The 21,625-nt window shown below is 39.3% G+C and overlaps 1 protein-coding gene across 1 annotated transcript in view; it reads right to left on the bottom strand.

The window, feature by feature from the left end:
- The window catches only part of GM2A (ganglioside GM2 activator), a 50,793-nt gene that overhangs the window by 17,254 nt on the left and 11,914 nt on the right, over positions 1 to 21,625 (bottom strand). Inside the window, exon 2 of the mRNA XM_007473901.3 lies at positions 3,726 to 4,024. Coding sequence (XP_007473963.1) covers positions 3,726 to 3,812 — 87 coding nt within the window. The 5' untranslated portion in view covers positions 3,813 to 4,024. The remainder of the gene's footprint in view (positions 1 to 3,725; positions 4,025 to 21,625) is intronic.

Genomic DNA, 21,625 nt, shown 5'->3' with positions numbered 1-21,625 from the left:
AGAGAAGAGAAGAGAAGAGAAGAGAAGAAGAGAAGAGAAGAAGAGAAGAGAAGAGAAGAGAAGAGAAGAGAAGAGAAGAGAAGAGAAGAGAAGAGAAGAGAAGAGAAGAGAAGAGAAGAGAAGAGAAGAGAAGAGAAGAGAAGAGAAGAGAAGAGAAGAGAAGAAGAAAGAGATAGACCTCCATGGAAACAGAGAAGCAAGAGAACTTGGGAAGTTAATGTTTAATAATGGTACCTATCCCTGAAGACATTGTGAGAATAGAACTGGGGGTGGGGGTACAATAGTTAAGTAATAAGAGTCTACTATGTAGCAGGCACTGTGCCTTATAAGCATCTCATTTGATCTTTCTTTACAACAACCTTGAGGTAAGTACAATTTTTATACCTACTTTACAATTGAAGAAACTGAAGCAGACAGAAGTTAAGTGATTTGGCCAAGATCATACAGCCAAGGAGGAGCAAGGTGATGTAGCAGAGTACCAGATTTGGACAGGAAGATTTAGCTTATTGAATTCAAATCTGGCCTCAGACACTTACTAGTTATGGGACTCTAGATAGATCCTTTAACCCTGTTTGCCTCAGTTTCCTAATCTATAAAACAAGCTGGAGAAGAAAATCGCAAACCAATCCAATATTGTTGTCAAAAAAAAAAAATCCAACTGGGGTCACAAAGCGTCAGACAGGACTGAAACGCCTGAACAACCATACAACCAAACTTTTAACTCAGATCTTCTTGACTAACATAACACTTAGCTGCCTAAATGAGAACACTTATATGGGCCTTAAAATATTTTAAAGGTTGTTATGGGAGGAAGGAGAAAAGACTTAGCTTACACAGTAGACAAAGCAGTGGCTCTGGAGTCAGAGATTGCCTGATGGCCTCTTAGCTCCCATTCCATGATCTTAAAATGCCTATCTCTCCTTGGTCTCAGAGAACAGAACTACCCAGAAGTTGCTAAGAGGCAAAATTTGACTCAAAATATGGAAATGTTTGCTAGCAACAAGAGCTGTCCAAAAGAGAAATAGGCTGTCTCAGAAAAGAATGAGTTAGCTCCTCATCATGGAAGATGTCCAAGGGATAATGAACACTTGTGGATGTTGCTAAGGGGATTCCTCTTCAAGACTGGGTCAAGGTTACTGACTTCTTAGGTTCCTTAATGGGAATTATTTGGCCTAGATCTTGCAAGGAATGAGTCAGTGGTGGAGACAAGATTGGAACTCAAGTTTACCATGTACTCACTGTCATACAGTCTCACCCAGAGCCTCTCTACAACTAAAGCCTTCTTCCCACTTCTACTCCTTTTGATGATCTCAGAACCACATGATAAAATGCCAGTTTGGGGCTGGGATGCTGGCATTCCTCTCAGGGAAATAGACATAGTATATGGTAAGTGGCAAGTGTTATTCTTATTCTTTGCATGGTTCCTAGGACCTCTATCTCTGAGGCAGGCAGCAGAAGACCCCCTATACCATATGCTTATCCTACACCTTAGAACATAGCCTTATGATAAAGCATCCCAAGAGTCTGGAGGGAACATGGTATAGTGAAAAGCATGTTGGACTTGGAGTTAGGTTGGATTTGAATCTTTGTCTTTGAAATTGGTTTCTTATTCAATAAAATGAACAAATATATATCTATAGTATCTACCTCACAAGATAATTGTACACATTAAATGTAAACATAAAAATATTGTTAATTCTAATTGTTGTTATTAGGAAGAGTTCTACTTATGTGATTGGAAGTAAGTCAAAGATTTCTCTTATTTTATTATATTAGTATTCATTTTTCTTATTTCATAAAAATTTATTTTTATTCAGTAAAAGAATTTAAATCATTTTTAAAAATAGATTTCTCTAGGCTGGCTATATTTTGACAATAATAACTCATTATATCTCACATCTCATTAAAACTATTCCATGATTTTCCATTTTCTAAAAAAAAAAATAACATAAAAATTACCCTTTCTACCACACCAAGCTGTCTTCCAGGTCTGGACAGGTTTGGCATCCTGTCTTGCTTGTTTGAGAATGGAATATTAAGCAGAATTTCTATAGCACTTCCCTCATGATGACTTTGTGAGGGAGGTAATGTCTAGTTTTCTATATCTATTTTATTTTTTTGAAACCCTTACTTTCCATCTTAGAGTCAATACTGTGTATTATTTCTAAGGTAAAAGAATGGCTAGGCAATGGGGGTTAAGTGACTTGCCTAGGGTCACGTAGCTAAGAAGTGTCTGAATCCAGATTTGAACCTAGGACCTCCCAGTCTCTAGGCCTGGCTCTCAATCCACTGAGCCATCTAGCTGCACCCAATATACCTATTTTACAGATGAAAAAACTGAAGCTCAGAAAGTTATCATGATTTGTCCAGGGTCACATAATCAAATCCTCAAGTGTCAGAGATGGGATTGGAACCCATGTGTCTATGGATCCCAAGTCCAGAGCTCTTCTTATCACAGCACTGGTTTGTCTGGATTAAGAAGAGTCACCAACCTAAAACCAAGGAGATAAATGGGGACCCCCCTTTCCATCCCTACTCCCCCCACCAGTTTTAGGTATAGTTTCAGACAAAACTGCTGGACATGGAGTACAGGGCATCATTTAGGGATTCAGGAATCCTTGTCCTGGAAAAGTCTAAAAAGTACACATGGAGGGGGGAAGAATACTAGTTTTTAAAGATTTAGTAGTTGTCATTTGTCAGTGTATATCAAGCCATCTGACAGTGAAATGTACCATTTCAGAGGAGCATTTTATTTTTTTCCTTTTACCTTACCAAAAATTAAAAATTCAGTTGTTCACAGAACAAAAAGAAAACTGTCCCAGAAGGCAAGATTTGTTGATTCTAGTCTGACTTCTGCTATGTGTCACATTGGATAAGTCATTTACCCTTCTTTCTACTTCAGTTTCCCCTTCTTTAATGAGAAGGGGCTCAAAATAGATGATCCGAGACTTCCTTCAGTTTTAATGTTCTATGGTCTAAGACTCTTCATTTTATAGTCAGAAGTAGAGGATTTTTTGAGAAGAGTAGGGAAGAATTTCTAGAAGTAAGGGGGAGGAAGGGAAGTCATCGTCACCTAGGAATGGGGAACTGTCTAGGCCTTCATTCCTGTTGCCCTTTCCTCTATGCATCAGATGCTCGGGACTCTCCAGAGTCCCCCAAGAAAGGGAAGACTCACATTGGAATCCCAAAGCCATGCCATTGAACTTATGTAGTCAGACCCCATCCCACCCCCAGGTCACTTGATGAAATGTCTGCAATTAGTGCTTCATTTTAATATAAAGTCTACTACTGGGAAGCTGGATCTGACGCTATCACTTCACTCTCTGTGTCACCCTAAGGACTTCATGACATATGGAGCTTGCAGGGTCTCAGCAATCATCGATCTGTTGTTCCAAGACTCCAACTAGTTTCCTCACTGTTAAATGAGAGGGTTGAAATATTTCGCCTTTCAACTCTATAATCTTTGTCAAGGGAGGAGACCATGATACTCGGTCCAGAGTTTAACCTGGGCGGGGGTAGGGGAGGGGTTGTGCTAGCTTTTGAAGAGAGGAGCTCTATCTCTGCCTATAGCCCATCCTGCACCCAACACCAGGGAGACACCCTCCACGTGTCCCCCACAGTCGGAGACCCTTTCCCCCATAATCCTTTCTCCTGGGGGGAGCTGGAAGCAGAGCCCTGGAGCAAGGGCAAAATAAGGAGAAGACGCCCCATTGTCGGCCACTCACCTTTTTCAGGTGCCATGAATCCTTGCGGGCGGGAGCAAGCCTAGGCAGGCACACGAGCAACAGCAGGGCTAAAGAAAAGGACTTCATGCTGTCAGACAGCGAAGAGGGGAAGGTGGCAGTACTCGAGGATGGATGTTGCTTTAAGGGATGGAAGGGGCGGGCAAATGTATGCACCGCCTAATGCCACGCCTCGCGGTACCAGATTGCTGCATTCCCTGGGCGTGGAGAGGCTCGCTCCCGGGCTTCCGTCCTGGTAGCTCCACCCCTCTCCGGCCCCAGAAACTGAGGTCAGCCTGCAGCTGAATGAGAGAGTAGATCGGTTGTAGGGAGGACCTTCTTTCTTTGGGGACTCAAGCCGAGACTGGGGAACCACTGATTCTGACAAGGGAGGGAATTATTTCCATCTGTTATCTCTTTTGACCTTCCCAGAGCCAACCCTATGGGGGTAAATCCGTGCGAGTTAAGTACTCTTCCCCATTTTACAGATCAGAAAATTTCTAATAAGAGAGGTGGTTTGTGAATAGTAGAGGAGGGATTCATACCCAAGCCTCCTACACCACGTTTTTCCCTGTATTCTTAAATTCTCAGTTCTAAGAGTCCTAGATGTCATTCTTAGGTTCTGGGAGCCTTTTTGTTTTTGTTTTTGTTTTTTGTTTTTTGTTAGAGTTGGAAAATGAGAACGAAACAGGAAAGGATGGATGGATGAAAGATGAAACTGGGGGCCTGTACCACTGACTGTTTTGACTTATTTTAGGTCCTTCCCCTACCAATCCTATTTAGCATTACTGAGCTAGGTGTCATGTCACTCCCCACCCCAATTTGTCCACGGTTGGGTGCTGTTGGCTCACAAATTCTTAGCAGAGTCAGATCCCACTGGAACAATCAGAATAATTCCTTGAAAACTAAGTAGGAGAAAGGCTAACAATCCCCTGCAGCAAAGCACTTCCCCCTTTAGGAAATGCTACACACCGGCTGACGTTTAGGACTACTAGGAACTACAGACTAGGCAACTGAGGAATGTTTTTCCTCAGAAAATTAGAGCTGGAAAGAAAGGACTTTGTGTATCAAACAGTACAACAGGAAGAAGTTGAAACTTAAGAAAAGGAAAAGGATGTTCTCTACATTTTAGATGAATATATCTTTCACCAATTTTTAAAGAATTTTCCTATCGACAATCCTGAAAGACTTATGAGGGGGGATGCTATCCACCTCCAAATAAAGAACTTTTGGAGTGTCTTTCACATCAGTGTATCTAGTTTTATTTTGGGGTTTGAATTAGGTATGAGTTTGCTCTTACCACAATGACCAATATGGAAATATGTTTTGAATGACAATAAAAAATGTAAAAAACCCAAACTTTCCCATCTATTATCTTCTTGTTACCTTCTGTCTTTATCATTTCTAAGACAGAAGAGCAGCGCAGGCTAGACAACTGGGGGTAAGTTACTTGCCCAGGGTCACATAGCTAGGAAGCATCTCCTAGCTGCCCCTCTCATCTCATTTAAGAAGTAGCAAGGGGTAGTGGCTAGAGTATTCAGCTTAAAGTCAAGGTTTAGATGCCAGTAGTATGTTCTTCATTGTTTTTGTTTAGATGTGTTCCACTTTCTGTGACCTCATTTGAGATTTTCTTGGCAAAGATCCTGAAATAGGATATCATTTCCTAATCCAGCTCATTTTACAGATGAGGAAACTGAGGTAAATAGGATATGAAGAGACTTGCCCAGGGTCATAAGCTAGGAAGTGTCTGAGGATAGATTCAAACTCAGGAAAATGAATTTTCCTGATTCCATGTTCAGTACTCTATCCATTGTGTCACCTAGCTACCCTAGACAAATTCTGTCTTGGATAAATTGTTTAACAAATTATTTCCAGGGAGTATTGGAGAGTAGTGAATAGAGAAGCAGCTTCAGAGCCAGGAAGGCCTGGGTTTCACCTATGGCAAATACCAGCTGTGTGATCCTGAGAAAGTCACTAACTGCTCTGGATCTTAGTTCCTTCATCTCTAAAACAAGAGGGTTGCTCTAAATGACCTCTGAGCTCCTGCTGAAAAATGGGAATAATATTTACATTACCTACCTCACAAGGCTATGGATACTGAACATCAAAACACTATTGAAATGGAATTCTCGAACACTCAGATAAGTCCCCAGAAGTAGTTTGAGTAGATATTACCTTCATTCCACAAATGAACTAACTGAGAACCAGACAAGTTATACATTTTAGTGGAAAGAGGACTGGATTTTCTATTTCTCTAGGACTTGGATTCCTTATCTGGAAAATGAGGGGTGGGGTACATTAGATTATAATCTAATTAAATTTAACTGGAATTTTTCTCTTTAGTGGCTCTTTCAAAATCCTATGATCTTTGACTTATCTGAGATCATATGATAGCACCAGTCTGGGAGAGATGATTGTTGAAGTCCTGGTCTAATTCCTAGACATTGCCCTAATGGCTTGGCTTCTTAGAGATGGGCCTGATTGTCCTGAATCTTAAAACCTCCTTTCCCCTTAAGAACCCCTGAATCATGTGTTTCATTCTTTTCAGGAAGACTCTCTTTTGTGCTTAATGTCCTGAGACCTTAGAAGTAATCTTGTCCAAGTCCCAAGCCTCAATTTTAAGGACAGTTATTGATTGAATCATTCAGCAGTGGAAGGGCTCCCCTTATTCTTATCTGAAATTTCTGGGATGAACTCAACAAGATAATCAAAAAAAGAATCAAACTCTCCAGAAATCTATGCTAATATCAAAACAATGAAAAGACCAAGAACCATCAATTAATTAGAATTTAATTTATCTACTTTCCAAGTATATTTCATAATATTCTCTTTCTCCCACTGTAAAGCCAATCAGACTGGTCTGCTTGATGTTTTTCATAGCCAACATTCCATCTCCCCTATCTATGTAGATTGCATCCTATTTCTAAAATGTACTTCCTCTTTACTTCCACTCCTTAGAATCCCTAGCTTCCTACAAAGCTCTGCTCCAGTAGAACCTTCTACAGGAAGCCCACTCTGATACCACCAGCTACTGTTACCCTCCTGGCTGGAAATTACTTTGTGTCTATTTTGTATTTACTTTTCTGATATAAATTTTCACCCTCTCACCTCTATCCCCCAAAATTAAAATGTAAAACCCTTGAAAGCTGAGATTATTTTTGTCTTTGAAAGCACTGTCTAGTCTGAAATATTGTACATCCTTTGTTTTGAAGAGGATCAGTGACATCATGGGGTGATGCCTTGACTCACATGTGAATGTTGAAATATTCTACAAATGAAGTAACTGAGACCAAGAGTAGTTACATATTTTAGTGGAAAGAGTTCTGAATTTGCTAATTCTTCCCTTGCAAAATGGGGACAGGGAGAATAATAGAAATATCCTGAAATAGAGGTACTTGTGGAATTCATTGAATGAATGGCAACAACTCATTGGCCTGATTAGAAGACTTAGACCTGGCTTGGAGTAAAGATCATTGACTCCATCAAAAACCAGGCTCCCTTAATTCTTGCCCAGTTTTCTAACTAAGCAGGTTTTACCCTTTTGGTCCCTCTTTTCTTGTCACCTCTGTCTTAGACACATCATTGAGGATTCAAGCTCCATTAACAAAGGCTGCTTTTTGGATTTCAATTTCTTGAGAACAGGAAGCTACTATCCTGCAAAGCCATATGATTGGAGGAGGTAGGAAGGAAGAAGGTACACGGAAACCTTACCAAAAAAAAAAAGTATGAGGCAGTATAATGTATTGACCAATACTAATTCTAAGAAAATTCCCTAGATAAATCATATGGTTGGGGGAGGGGGAAAAGGAGGTAGAACAGGAGAAGCTGGAGGTGTGAGGCAATGTAATATATTGGTCAATATGGATTCCTGCAAAACCCTCTGGATATATCATATGACTGGGGCAGGGGAAAGGAAGGCAGAACAAGGAAACCTTGGGAGAAAAAAAAAAGAGCCAAGTGTGAGACAGTATAGTGTACTGGCCAAATCCCAGGCCTGGAAGGCAGAGGGCATTCTAGTCTTAGATTTGATATATTCAAACTAATGCCAGACTTGGGCAAAATAATTCCTTTCTCTGAGTCTCAATTTCTCACCAGAAGGGTAGCTAGGTAGCTCAATGGATAGAGTGCCTGACCTGGAGTCAGGAAAATCTGAACTCAAATCTGGCCTCAGATACTTCCTAGCTGTGTGACCCTGGGCAAGTCACTTCAGCACACCCTACCCCTCATTAACTAGCCCTTGACATTCTATCTTAAGTTCTTACTGAGACCGAAAGTAAGGATTAAAAATTTTTCTTACAAGGAATAAGAGGACTGAATTATACAGTTTACAGCAAGCCTTCCAGCTTTATTTTGTGTGTGTGTGATTTATATCCAGAGGTACTGTCCAGCTCTAATATTTTATGTTCACTTCTTCCAAACATTGTGCCTACTGTATGTATGAACTGTGCTCAGTGTTGGAGAATTAAAGAATAAACAGAGTTCTTGCCCTCAGAAACATAGTCCTTGAGGGATGATATTGCACACACACAAATAAGTATAATACAAGGCAAAAAGTGACAGAGGTGAAAAGGGAATCCAGATAAAACAGTAGGAAAACTTGAAAGGGACTCTCCTAGCTCATCTCAGAAGCAACTACTACATAAGTTGTTTGTCCTTTGTTTTCAAAGAGGACCAATGACATCTTAAGGTGATGTCTTGACTTGTGCATGAATTGGATTTAAATAAGGTAGAGTTGCACTAAGTCAACAGCATTGTTCTCTCTTCCAGGGTTATCAAAACCTGTGACAAGACAAAAGTCAGAATGACTGGTGATGGCCCAGGATGAAGTGGATGATCTTGGCATCTTTGATGTCTCACCAAACTCTAAGTACTTCACAATGTCTGCTTCAGCCTCCTTCATGGCCAGCAGAACAAATTGTTCTCATCTGCCCATTCCACTGGGGGAAGTCTTCACATACTTGGGGTAGACATGCCCATACTTCACCAGTGGGCTTGTGGCCCAGAGGTCATCTTCAACCTGATTTAGCCCATCTGCTAAGGTGGTTTACTAGGATGTGACTTCTGTGCATGCTACAGCTTTCTGGAGTCACAGGTGAAAAAGTGCCAGTTAGACACAAAAGTTGGAAAACCTAAAAAGGCTCAGCAAGCCCTCACACCAGAAGCTGTAGTCCTCTTTAAGCATCATATAACACAACAACAATAGTACATCCCACCTGAAGTTCTCTGCTTCTAGGCATGTCTCTGGGGTTCCAGCCTCTTAAATTGAAGCATCAGATTCCCAAGGCCCATCCCTCTCACACTTTCCCAGGCTACAAGGCTGATAGGACCCACAGTTTGGGAAGTGAAAAAGCTCCAAGGTGAACAAATACAAAATGATTGCCATTATACAGATGCTTCCTGTGTTCCTGGTAAGCATAGTGGGCTCCACTTATGCTCCTTCCCACTGTAGTAGATAAGGAAATGGTGAATTATAGTGTGTGTGTGTGTGGGGGGAGATTTTAGAGAAGTTGCACCAAGAAGTAAGCCAAGGAAAAGACTGAGTCTTGAGCCCCTCCCCCACACTATTTCCTGTTTCTTTTCCTAACTGTCTGGATGAAGATATTCTCACAGATGGTAAATTGAAGATTTTCCCACTAATAACCAAATCCCACAACTAGTCCCTTAACTAAAGGATCTTTTATTCTTTGAAAAAAGGGGTTAAGAAGAGGTTGGGGGAAAGAGGGAAATTAGGGTCTCCCTAATTTCTAAGTTAACTTGTTGATTGAAGATTTTGAAATAAAGTCAATTCAGAAAACAAAATTATCTTCCCCTAAGGGTAGATATTAACAGCACTGCTGACAAGTCTCTTCTGGGCAAAACCAAATCTTTCTTTAGCTCACAGTATAGGTAGAAGGCAATGGCCAGAGAGGAGATGAAGGGCTCTGTCTTCCACCTTCAGGAAGAAACAGCCAAGAAGAATGAAGTCCCAGGCAGCTGGAGTTTCCTAACTGCTTCCTTCAAGGTTCCATTGGAACAGTCTCCCCTCCTCCAATGATTTGTGTTCCAAAAGTTCTGAGCTCCTTTGCTTTGCAGATCCATTTTTCTTTGCCCAAATAATTTTCATTCATACCACCTTCCAGGCCTCCATACATTCAAAACCATCTTTGCTGAACTCATCAGTAATGACTAAAAGGGGCAATTCTCTAAGAATTGGCATAAATCCAAGAAGAAGGCCTTCACTAAGGATTGCATCAAAGAGCCAGTTGAAAATGACAAGAAACAGTAGAACAAAGACTTCAGCAGATTATCTGGGTAATTGCCCTTACCCAGATACACCTGCTTCCCCTGAGGCAGAAGTCTCCTCTAATGGAGATCCAGATAAAGTTACTCTGGAGCTGAGAAATTGGACTGAGCCTTGGGAGAAGCTGGAGCAGCAAGTGCCCATGTCAATTTAATTTGGGCAGGATGAGATGGATGATGCCATGGAGGTGACTAGGGACAAAGACTACAAAAGCAGCACCAGACAATATGCCAAGAAGTTACCAATAAAACACAATTGCCAAGGTGGTCTGCATTGGAGCCTGGCATACTGCTTCTGAGGTATTGTGGCCCAGGCTGGTTAGGAGGGTTCTCATCACTGCACTGAGATTGACAAGAAGATCTTCAAGATTAACCCAAGCTATCAGATCAAGACCAGCAAACATCAAAGCTAAGGCATTCAGTAATAATCTATCATTAAGAGAATTAGCACCCTGGGGCAAGTCTGTCCACTGTGGAGAAGTGACCAATAATATGTTGAAAAGCAGTGGTGTGAAGACCAGGAAGCTACATTCTCTCCTGATTTAAGTCCCTGCTGCTAGTCAGCAGCTAAAAAATAATAATAATAGTAATAATAATAACAAATAAAAACAAAACCCTTGCCTTCTGTCTTAGAATCAATAATGCATATTGGTTCCAAGGCAGAAGAAAGACAAGGTCAAGGAAATGGGAGTTAGTAACTACAAAGGATCACCCACTAGGATGTGTTGGAGGCCAGATTTAAACCCAGGATCTCAGGTCTCTAAGCCAGACTCTCAATCCAATGAGCCATTTAGCTGCCCTCAGCAACTATTTTTTTTTTTGTGAATTTTTTTATCATGCAAAAAACACTTCCATGTTGGTCATTGTTGTAAGACTGCACTTAGACAAAACCAAAACCATAAAATAAAACCACAAATACATCGACGTGAAAGATAGTATGCTCTGAGCTTCAGCCATCCAATCCAAATAGTTCTTTCCTGGAGATAGATAGCATTCCCAGGCATACATCTTTCAGGATTGTTCCAGATCATTGCATTACTTATAGTAGCCAAAGTTTCATAATTGATCATCATACAGTATTGCTCTTACTGTGTACAATGTTCTCCCGGTTTTGCTTATTACACTCTGTATCAGTTCATGCAAAACTTTCCAGCCTTTTCTGAAATCATCTTGCCTATTATTTCTTATAGCACAATACTATTCCATCATCAACCTGGACCACAATTTGTTCAGCCAGTTTCCAGTTGATAGACATCTCCTTAATTTCTAATTCTTTGCAACTACAAAAAAAGCTACTTTAAATATTTTTGTACAAGCAGGTCCTTTCCCCTTTTCTATTATCTCTTTGGGATACAGACCCAGTAATAGTATTAACTGAATCAAAGAGTACACACAGTTTTATAGTCCTTTGGGCTTAGTTCCAAATTGCCCTCTTAATGGTTGATCAGTTGACAACTCTACCAGCAATGCATCAGGGTCCCAATTTTGCCACATCCCCTCCAACATTTATCACTTTCCTTTACTGTTACATTAGCAGCTATTTTTAGCAACATATTTTATTGAAATGTATTAGAAAAATAAATGTGTGAAAAATCTTGTAATAGAGTTGTTCTAGCCCTAAAATATATCAGCAGTCTTCATTTGTCAAACAAGTAATAAATTTGGAGTTTGCCTTGACTATTTCTTCTTCTCCCAATGAGAACAAAGAAAGCATTGCCCTGTATCTTCCCTTCTCTTCCATGAGAAACACCATCCTTGAAATTGGCCTGCATTCTACTCAAAAGGAGGAGTTCTGTATTAGCAGTTATTTAATAAGCATCTACTGTATACCAAGTACCATACAGTTCAAAGTCTCAACTAAAATCCTACCTTCTCTAGGAAACCTTTTCCAATGTTTTTTTAAGTAATAAATCATAATAACTATATTCATCCAAAAGAAACAATTTTTCACATTACTATGTCCAAAAATCCCTTCAGTTATCCTTAATATCGAGATGACTGTAACTAAAGAAAAGACTGGTTAATGTTTCCAAACAAGGACTATAAAACTGTGTATACTCTTTGTGCTCCTAGGTTCAAATCTGGACCCAGACACTTCCTAGCTGTGTGACCTTGGGCAAATCATTTAACTCCCATTGCTTAGTCCTTACTGTTTTTCTGCCTTGGAACCAATATACAGTATTGATTCTTAGACAAAAGGTAAAGAAGTTTTGTCTTGTTTTTTTAATAATTGAAGGAATGAAGTCATTTCATTATTGGATAGAGAAGGGGGAAAGTGGAGGTAGTGTCACAGAAGCCTTCAGAGATGAGATGTTATCTAAATTGAGGCTGGAAAGAAGAGAAGAATTTTGACTGGCCCAGATGAAAAAATGTGTTCCAGGAAGAGGAGATGTGCAAATTCCCAGAGCCATGAAGGCAAAGATAATATAACAAGTTCCAGAAGCATCAACTAATCCAGTTTTGCTGGGATATAGAGTACATGAAGGGGAGTAATGTTAAAGAAGACTGAGAATGGAAGTTGATACCAGATTGTGAAGACTCCAAAACACTAGACTAAAGAGTTTGTACTTTATTTTTAGGTAGTGGTGAATTAATAAATGTTTCTGGGTCAAGAAGGGGACAAATCTCAATATCAAGGACAAATGGGAGGTAAGCAGCTACATAAAGAATGGACTAGAGAAGAGCCTGGAGAGAAGGAAACCCAAGATTTCTTCTAGCTCTAGCACACTATATTCTATATCTTCAAGTTCCTTCTAGCTCCAGCACTCTATGTTGCAAGAATAATTTAAATACATAGAATGTTATATACTTATAAAAATATATAGATATGTAAATATATTTTAAATTATATAAATACATAATGTATAAATCATATAATGCTTAACATTATATAAGTATAGATACTATTTCAAAACTTACCAAGCATATTTACAAGTAGTATGTAAGCTACTTGGAAGTACGGATTCTTTTTTTCTTTTTTGTCTTTATGTGCCCAGTGTCTAGCAAAGTGCCTGGAACATAGTAGATACTTACAAATACCTGTGAATCAAAGTGAATTGAAGTATCCCTACTTTACAGATGAAGAAGCTGAGACACCACTCCATTAACAGGCATTTAAGTATTTACTATGTATTAGGCACTGTGCTAAGTTCTGGAGATACAAGGGAAAAATGGAAGCAGTTCCTACCATGAAGGAGCTTACATTCTAATGGGGAAGTCAACATTTACCTAAATAATCACATCCAAGGGACACATAGATGGAGGGGAGCTTAGAAAAGGAGATACTACCTGCTGAGGGGACTAGGAAAAGCCTCTTGAAGAAGGTATCTCTTGCACTCCTTTTTTTTAAACTATATTTTCTATTTGTAAAAATGGAGATTTGAACCCCGTACTTCAATTCCCAGAAGTCTTTGGTAGTTCCCAGAATTCCCTAAAAACTCATCTGAGGTCCTCACATGGGGCGAGAACAAAATGGGTATTTAAACTGACTCTCTGCCTATTTTGGCCTCTCCCTGCTTCCACTTCTAGGCACACACAGCTCTCTACCTAGCAGGCAAGATGTAGGTTGCATGTGCTTTCTTATTTTGTATTTTCTTTATTTCTTCATCTTTAATAAACTTCATAAAAATACAATACTTTTAGCAGAGAAACGAATTTTAACTGTTACAGTTTTGGCGACAAAAAGGGACAAAAAACTCTCAATTTTTAAAAAAATAAAAAGATAGCCTAGATAATGATTTCTAAGCCATATTTCTCCAAGGCTTTTTAGCAAGCCTCTTGACTCATATGGTGCCTTCCCTTCCCGCCCAGCCTGGCCCAGCTCAGCTCCTGTTGCCTGCTTCTCCACTCCATCAATCTGGACCTGTGCTCTCACTCACCTGGTCCGGACCAGCCTGGCCCCAGCAAACTTTAGCCTCGGAGCAGATCGCTCATTGCCCCAGGCCCAGGACTCACTTCCATCAGCTGGTAAAAAAACAGGGGTGGGGGTGATTCTCCTTAGGCTATGATTAGCCTCTCCGTGGAAAGGGGCAGGGGATAGCAGAGGGGGAGAAAGAGGAAAAGAAAGAGACTTTTGAACTTAAAGCATGGCTACTTTAAAAAGATATCTTTTGATTGTATTGATTCTTTCACTTAGCTCACCTAGGAGTCAGGGGGAAAATTTAGCTCCCTGCAACTCTTTAGCCAAATTTGAGATTCCTCACTATGGGGAGGCAACTCAGGAGGCTCAGTGGCTTGAGAGCCAGGCCTAGAGACAGCAGGTCCTTAGTTGAAATCTGGCCTCAGACACTTCCCAGCTGTGTGGCCCTGGATGGGTCACTTAACCCCCATTGCCTACCTCTTACCAATCTTCTGCCTTCTGACAAGAGGCATCTAAATGGATAAAAAACCAAGAAACTTTAAAGAGACTGAAGGTTATATTTTTAAGGCATTTCAGACTCCAATGTTTTATAAAAGTCTCTATATTCTATTGCATTTTTCTGATTGCTTTGTTTAAGGTTTAACTTTGTGATTTTAAGTTCATATATTACTGCATTCAATACTATTCTGTCACACTGAATCATTTTAATGTACTGGGTTTCAATTACTGTTATATTCTGTTGCTTTGCCCCTATAACTATACTGAACAAACATTATTGAGTAGGCCCATATAAAAACAACTTTTCTATTTTTTACTTTGTAAATTGTCACATAGAGGATAGATGGATTCCATCAGAAAATTGCTATAACAACCATTGGAAAATTTAATGAGTTAAATATCTCAAATTGATTTTAAGGGTTCTTTAGACATGGTTTTTAGAATTTTTCTTAACAATCTCTGGCCATTTTGCCTGCTCCTAACACGAGGTAAGGCCCATTTTAGTAGCTGAAGTGAAATACAATTATAATCCCAACTCCCGCATTTATAAAAATGTGAATGGAAGTCAGGAAGTTAATCCCAGGGCATTGTACCCCTAGAAGCCTCCCAAGGAAAAAAAGGGAGCATCTCTCATTTATAACTTCAGCTCACTTTACAAAGGTTTGAGTTTCTCCTATACTCCTCTGACAAATTTTTGTAATGATATCTAGATTCCTTGATGATGTTCTAGACCCAAATAAGTTTTACTTTGTTAAAAAAAATATGTTTACCAAGGTTGAAAGATTTGCTATGTTTGTAAAAAATTGTGACAAATATCCATCAGTTCATAGGCTTTTAAAAATGCCATATAGCAACTTATGTGAAATATGATAGTGGGTTGTTTGCTATTGTAATTAACTGGACTATTGAGAATTTTGGGGATATTGATATTTACATATTTGTACTACTGTTCTTTATAATAAAAAAAACTGTTACCTTGCAAAATTCATTTGCTTGTACTCACAGTGGATCATGGCCAGATATGAAGAGGAAATGGATCTCATTTTTGGTGAGAAAGCCTTGTATTCTATATTTTCTTAGCTAACATAGTGTGCCAATGATTATAAGCTACATTTTTGAATTTTTAAAACTCTTTTATTATATTTTTCTTGCATGTGCAATATACTATTTCAGTATTTTTTTCTCTCCTTTTTATATTTGGAGCACATGTCACCAGCATTAAGATTTTTCTTTAACTTTTTGATTTTGCAGTAATATAAGTTTAAAATACATTTGCTATAATGTCAATGCATGCCCCCAAAAAGCCTGAAACTATAAACATGATGCCACTAATTGTTTAAAAAAAATTATGGGACTCTACTTAATGATTCTGTCTGATTCCAGGACAAGATATACATAAGAGCCATTGCACAGGGCAAAAAAGAAACCAATCCAGGAAGGATTGATGCACTTCCACACCAATACAAAGGACTTGAACCTAGTCAAGGTTGTGACACTTAACATATGTTAAGACATAGGCCTTCCTTGTATCCACACTCTTTGTGAAAATACTTACAGACAAGTATCCCTAACTTGGCTCCTACTTGGCTCCTATAATCTAGTCCCTTTTCTGTCTTTCATAGTGTGGCAAACTTTCTGTAGTCCTGGCTACTGACTGGGTAAATGCATCATTGCTTAGATCATTTTAATTGGGCCCTGATTCAAGGAACTGTTATAGATTTACTTTTCCTTTACTTGGAATTTTTATACATAAGACTTTGATAGTCTACATTTTCATCCTTTACATTGGCTCCTTTTATTTGAATTTTTCTGATGTCTTTTTAATTTCTCTTGCTAATTGATTCATATATCTCATAACTCAGGCATACATCCCTACATGATCCCTGTGTTTTTCAATCACCCTCTTCACAGGGGAATGTAAAAAATATTATTATTTTAAATTGCAAAGTTTAAATTCCTTTTTAGAAGAATTTTAGGTTAAGAAACATGCTACCTCTCCGAATCCAGAAACTGAACTATTTGGAGAAGACACCATGAAGATGCCTCCAGACTACAAGCTGCACAAGAAGATCAAGAATGAACTTTGAGTGTGGTTGATTGAACATTTATTTGTATGTATATTTTCATGCCAAAGGGGACTGCCCCCTAACTGACTTTTTGTCAATGCTTCTAGCAATTATTGGTTTTGTTCTTTTTTCCTCTTATCCCCAAATTGTTGTAATCTTTAAGTTGATTATGTTTTCATGATCCTTTTGGGGAAACTTTTCCCAATAGGATCAAATCAAATCTCCATTTGTAAATGTAAATGTAAAAATGGAGACTTGAACCCCAGATTTCAATTCCCAGAAGTCTTTGGTAGTTCCCAGAATTCCCTAAAAACTCACCTGAGGTCCTCACCTGGGGCAAGAACAAAATGGGTATTTAAACTGACTCTCCACCTACTTTGGCCTCTCCCTACTTCCACTTCTAGGCACACACAGCTCTCTACTTAGCAGGCAAGATGTAGGTTGCATGTGCTTTCTTATTTTGTATTTTCTTTATTTCTTCATCTTTAATAAACATCGTAAAATATAATACTTGTAGCAGAGAAACTAATTTTAACTGTTACATATTTCAGCAACCAGTTCCTACTGGTTAGATTCAGATCTGGAATAGCTCCCCCCTTGTTGTTCCTTTTAAGTTTTGGAAAATGGAAGAGTATCAATTAAGGCATGGATGTGGTCAAGTCTTATTAAAAAATGGGATATCATTAAGCCATGTCAAGAACCAATTGGCTTCTTTGTTTTGGGCATGTGTAGAACTATAGCAGATGAAATCTAAAAGCCATACCAGGTTTGTGATCGATACAAGTCTTTGTTTCAGGTAAGATGTAGTTATTTCCCATATTGACACAACTTTAGTTTTTGGTCCCCACTTTTGCTTTTCCCTTCCAGTTCCTGGATTTTTCACTCCTTTTGTCGAATCTGCTCCTTTTTAATAAGGTATCTGTTCAAAATTATATTTATTCTAGACACAAGCACCATTGCCCCATCAGAGGCAACTAAGTGGTGCAATGCATTGAGCACTGGGCTTGGAGTAAGAAAAAACTGAGTTCAAATTTGACTTCAGACACTTACTAAGTAGTGTGACCCTGGGCATGCCACTTAATACCTCTCTTTGCTTCAGTTTCCTCAACTGTAAAATGGATTTCACAGGATTATTGAAAGGATCAAAGGAGATAATATTTATAAATAGACCCTATGTAAATGCTTATTCTCCTATTTCCTTTCCATTGAGCCAAGTCTCAATGATGCATAGGAAGTCAAATTTGTCTGCCCTGCCAGGATCTCTTGATCATCTTGCATATTGCTCATTTTTTGTATACTTGTGTAATATTGGAGATCTTGATTCTGATTATTCCCTTTCTTTCTGGGTATTATCTTCTGTAAATTAGTGACTCTTTCTATGAAAAGTTGTATTTTCTCCTCTCTGTGGTATATGGGATATATGGGGAAGAGGGTGAAGTTTTCTTTCTCTCCCACCATTTTTAAAGCTCATTTCATCAGATTCACAAAACTCCTGGCAAAAAAAATATATTTATTAGCCTTTTTAGGCACCCTCTATTTTTCAGGGCTTCATATCTATATCCTGAAGGCTCTTACACTTTGTGTTCCACATTAAAAAGCCACTTTCAGCTCTAACATTCTGGGATTCTGTGTGTCAGTTATAGTTAGACTTCAGAATTGAAGGGAGTTAAGGCTGCCCCGGGTAGATCAGTGAACAGCCAGATGCCTGCTCCTATTCCCCAGAGAAAGGAGTTCTTTCAACTTGGGTGGGTAATGGGGCTACAGCTGAGAGGAGTTGGACAAATGCCTACTCTGCTGAAGGAGAGGAGGTCCTGAGGGGGTCAGTGAGGTTGTTGGGCCTGATTGTGGCTCACACTTCAGGGCCAGGAGTTTATTTTTAGCTGCCGGAGGAGGAATGTGCCACTCCATCCTTATTTAGTCATCACAAGAGCTTGGGAGCTAGAGAAAGCGGGCAGGCATCTGACTGGGAAGTGGAGCAGAGCACACCAATTGCCCTTTTCCCTGGCTTGTGTCTTCTCTTCCCTTACAACTATTTTTCCACCTTGCTGAGGGCTCAGGGACAATCATCTATAGCAGCAGATCAAGAAAGAGAATTCAGACTAGGTTTACTCTCATATTTTAGAACACCCCTCTATGTGTGTGTGTATGTGTGTGTATGTGTGTGTGTGTGTGTGTATGTGTGTATGTGTCTGTCTGTCTGCTTCTCTCTGACTCTGTCTCTATCTCTGATCTGTCTCTGTCTGTCTCTCTGTCTGTCTGTCTGTCTCCTCCCTGACATTAGGTCAATACTGATTTCTTTGTATTTGTGAAGACATTAATAATAACCTCTTTTTTTGCAGAGTTTCATTGATAAAAACTGAAATAATAACCCAGCAGGATAGGTGGATGAGTCAGAGATAAATATCAGCCTTTTCAAAGATGAGGAGACAAAGTTCTGCCAAGTGAGATGACTTGGCCAAAATCATATAAATCTAAAGAGCTGGGACTAGTCTCAGGGGTTCTGACTCTTAGGTCCATTCTCTTTCTTCCACAATAGGTCCTCTTTCTAGGAAAAGAGAACAAAGAGGAATGGATGTCCCAGTCTCTGACTTACAAGTTACATGATCTTGGCCAAGTCATTTTTCTCTGCTCCTCATTTTCCTCCTCTATAAAATGAGGATAAACATCTTTGCATTATGGATACATAGATACAATACCTCACAAAGATGTTATAATTGTGATAACACATGTAAAGTACTGCATAAGCACGATTCATTTTTATGCATTCTTTTGTTTTTAACCCTTACCTTCCATCTTAAAATCAATACTGTATATTGGTTCTAAGGGAGAAGAATAGTGATGGCTAGGCAATGGGGTTCAAGTGACTTGCCCAGCTAGGAAGTATCAGAGGCCAAATTTGAACCCAGGACCTCCCATCTCTAGGCTTGGCTCTCAATCCACTGAGCTACCTAGCTTCCCACTTTATATATTCTTAAAGACAGGGGAAGGCAGACATAGTAGCCTTGTCGAATTTATCCCTGACATTAATTTAGAGATAGAAGCAGAGGTGTACTGGTAAATTTTTAACAACTGACTGGGGAAGGGGTATGGCATGTAGGACATATTTTTAAGTTTAATCTCAATTACTAACATCTCTATCACTTTCTTAAGTCTAGACAATTAATAAAATCAGCAATCAAGCCATGATAAAAACTCACACAGAAAATATAGCAATCAGTTACCAAGATGAGCTGGCCCCTGCACACCCCTTCTAAAAGGGACCTTAAAGATTATGTAGTCATGCCCCCTCATAAGTGAAGTGACTTGGCCAAAGTGGCATAAGCAGTAAATAGAGCTGGGATTCCAACCAAGGTCCTCTGATTACAAATCCAGAGTAATTTAGCCATAGGTGGCAGTTATCAAGGCTCTGCCTCTGAAGAAGAGTAGAAACTGAGCCTTCACAATGAATATTAAGACCAGAGCTCTCCTGTCTTTGCCCTGCAGATAGCCAAAGTTCTTTACCCTATGGCTCTAAGAACTCAAAGCCCATAGAGGGCCTGAGGCCTCCCTGTCCTTCTTGGATACATGATTTGTTCTGAGTTTCAGGGTCTGTGGTGGCTGATTTCCAAAACCTCAAAGTTGCAATGTGATTAGATTGGTTCAGTTAAGGAAAGGGTGCTCAGGAACAGTCATTTAAGAGAAATAGATGATAGAAGGGCTGGATGGAAGCTCGATGGAACCTCAGAACATGGAATAGCTGAGCTAAAAGAGGCCTTAGAATATTGAACATTTAATAAATATTAAAATGTTTATTGAACACTTTACAGTGCAGTTTCCTCAGTATGACCCTATGAAATAGGTAATGCAAATATTATTATTTCCATTTGTAGATGAGGAAAGAGAGAAAGGGAAGGAGAAAAAGGGGAGAGAGAAAAAGAGAGGGGGGAGAGAGAGACAGAGAGAGATGACAAAGAAGGAGGAGGAGGAGGAGGGTAGAGAAATAGAAAAGAAGGGGGGAGAGAGAGAACCCAGATGTACCTGCTTCTCCTGAGAGAAGTTTTCTCTAATGGACAATGTCCAGGCAAAGAGTAAGAAACTGGACTGGGCCTTGGGAGAAGTTGGAGCAGCAGTGAGATGGTTGATGCCATGAGGATGACTAAGGACAAAAGCATTGCTAGCCATTGGCACACCAAGAAATAATGTCCATAAAACACACTGCACAAGGTGGTCTGTATTAAAGCCTGGCATCCTACTGGTATGGTGTTGTCTATGGCCCAGCGTGGTCAGAAGGGCTCCCACCACTGCATTGAGATCAGAGGGGATGGCCAGAGATGTTATAATCCAGTCCTCTGAGAATTTTGTCACCCTTCATGTCAAGACTGAGCAAAAAAGACAGAGATGGTGTCATTTAGAGATACTTCATTGCCACAGCATTTCTGGCCAAAATGAATCCTGTTTCCTCTGGCTGCTTAAGGGCAAGGAGAACCCAACTGAAGGCATAACTATGAACTGTTATCTTCCTCCTCCCCTTCTGGAAGCCCTGGCCCTAGTGGAAAGTGAATTAGCCAAGATCATACAATAGGGCAGTGTAGCTATTGTTGTTTGTTTTTGAAGAGGGCTGTGACATCACAGGATGAAGTCTTGACTTCCAAGTGGATAGGATTTAAGTGAGGCAGAGTTGCACAAAGTTTTCAGTCTCATTTTCTCTTTCAGAGAATAAGATAGTGTCAGCAGGAGGTCAAACTATATATGCATTAATATACTATACATAGTATACTATATACTATATGTGTAGAGTATAATATAATATAGATTCTATAGACTAGAGCCTTATATAAGGTTATATACTATACTATAGTAGAGTCTTATATAAATATTTAGCTCTACTATATACACATATATACATGTATTTGTATATGCATATACAACTGTTACACTGATTGAAGCAGGATCATAACATCATAAGATATAGAGCTGGAAATAGACCTTAGAAACGTTCTAGTCCAAGAAGTCTTGTTTCAGGCTCTGTGAAATCCATAAAAACTTCTTTTGAAAACTGTATTTCAATATAATTGGCTTTTTTTATAATCCTGTGCATTAAAAAAATATTCTATGAAGGAAGCCACACATTTTACCAGATTGCCAAAGGTATAGCTAACACACAAAAAAAAGGTTAAGTTGTGAATTTAAACTAACCACTTCATTTTACCATAAAGGAAACT

The sequence above is a fragment of the Monodelphis domestica genome, chromosome 1 (genome assembly GCF_027887165.1).
Source record: "Monodelphis domestica isolate mMonDom1 chromosome 1, mMonDom1.pri, whole genome shotgun sequence".
Taxonomy (NCBI): Eukaryota; Metazoa; Chordata; class Mammalia; order Didelphimorphia; family Didelphidae; genus Monodelphis; species Monodelphis domestica.
Note: the sequence above shows the minus strand (reverse complement) of the source record. Positions and strands in the feature narration are given on the sequence as shown.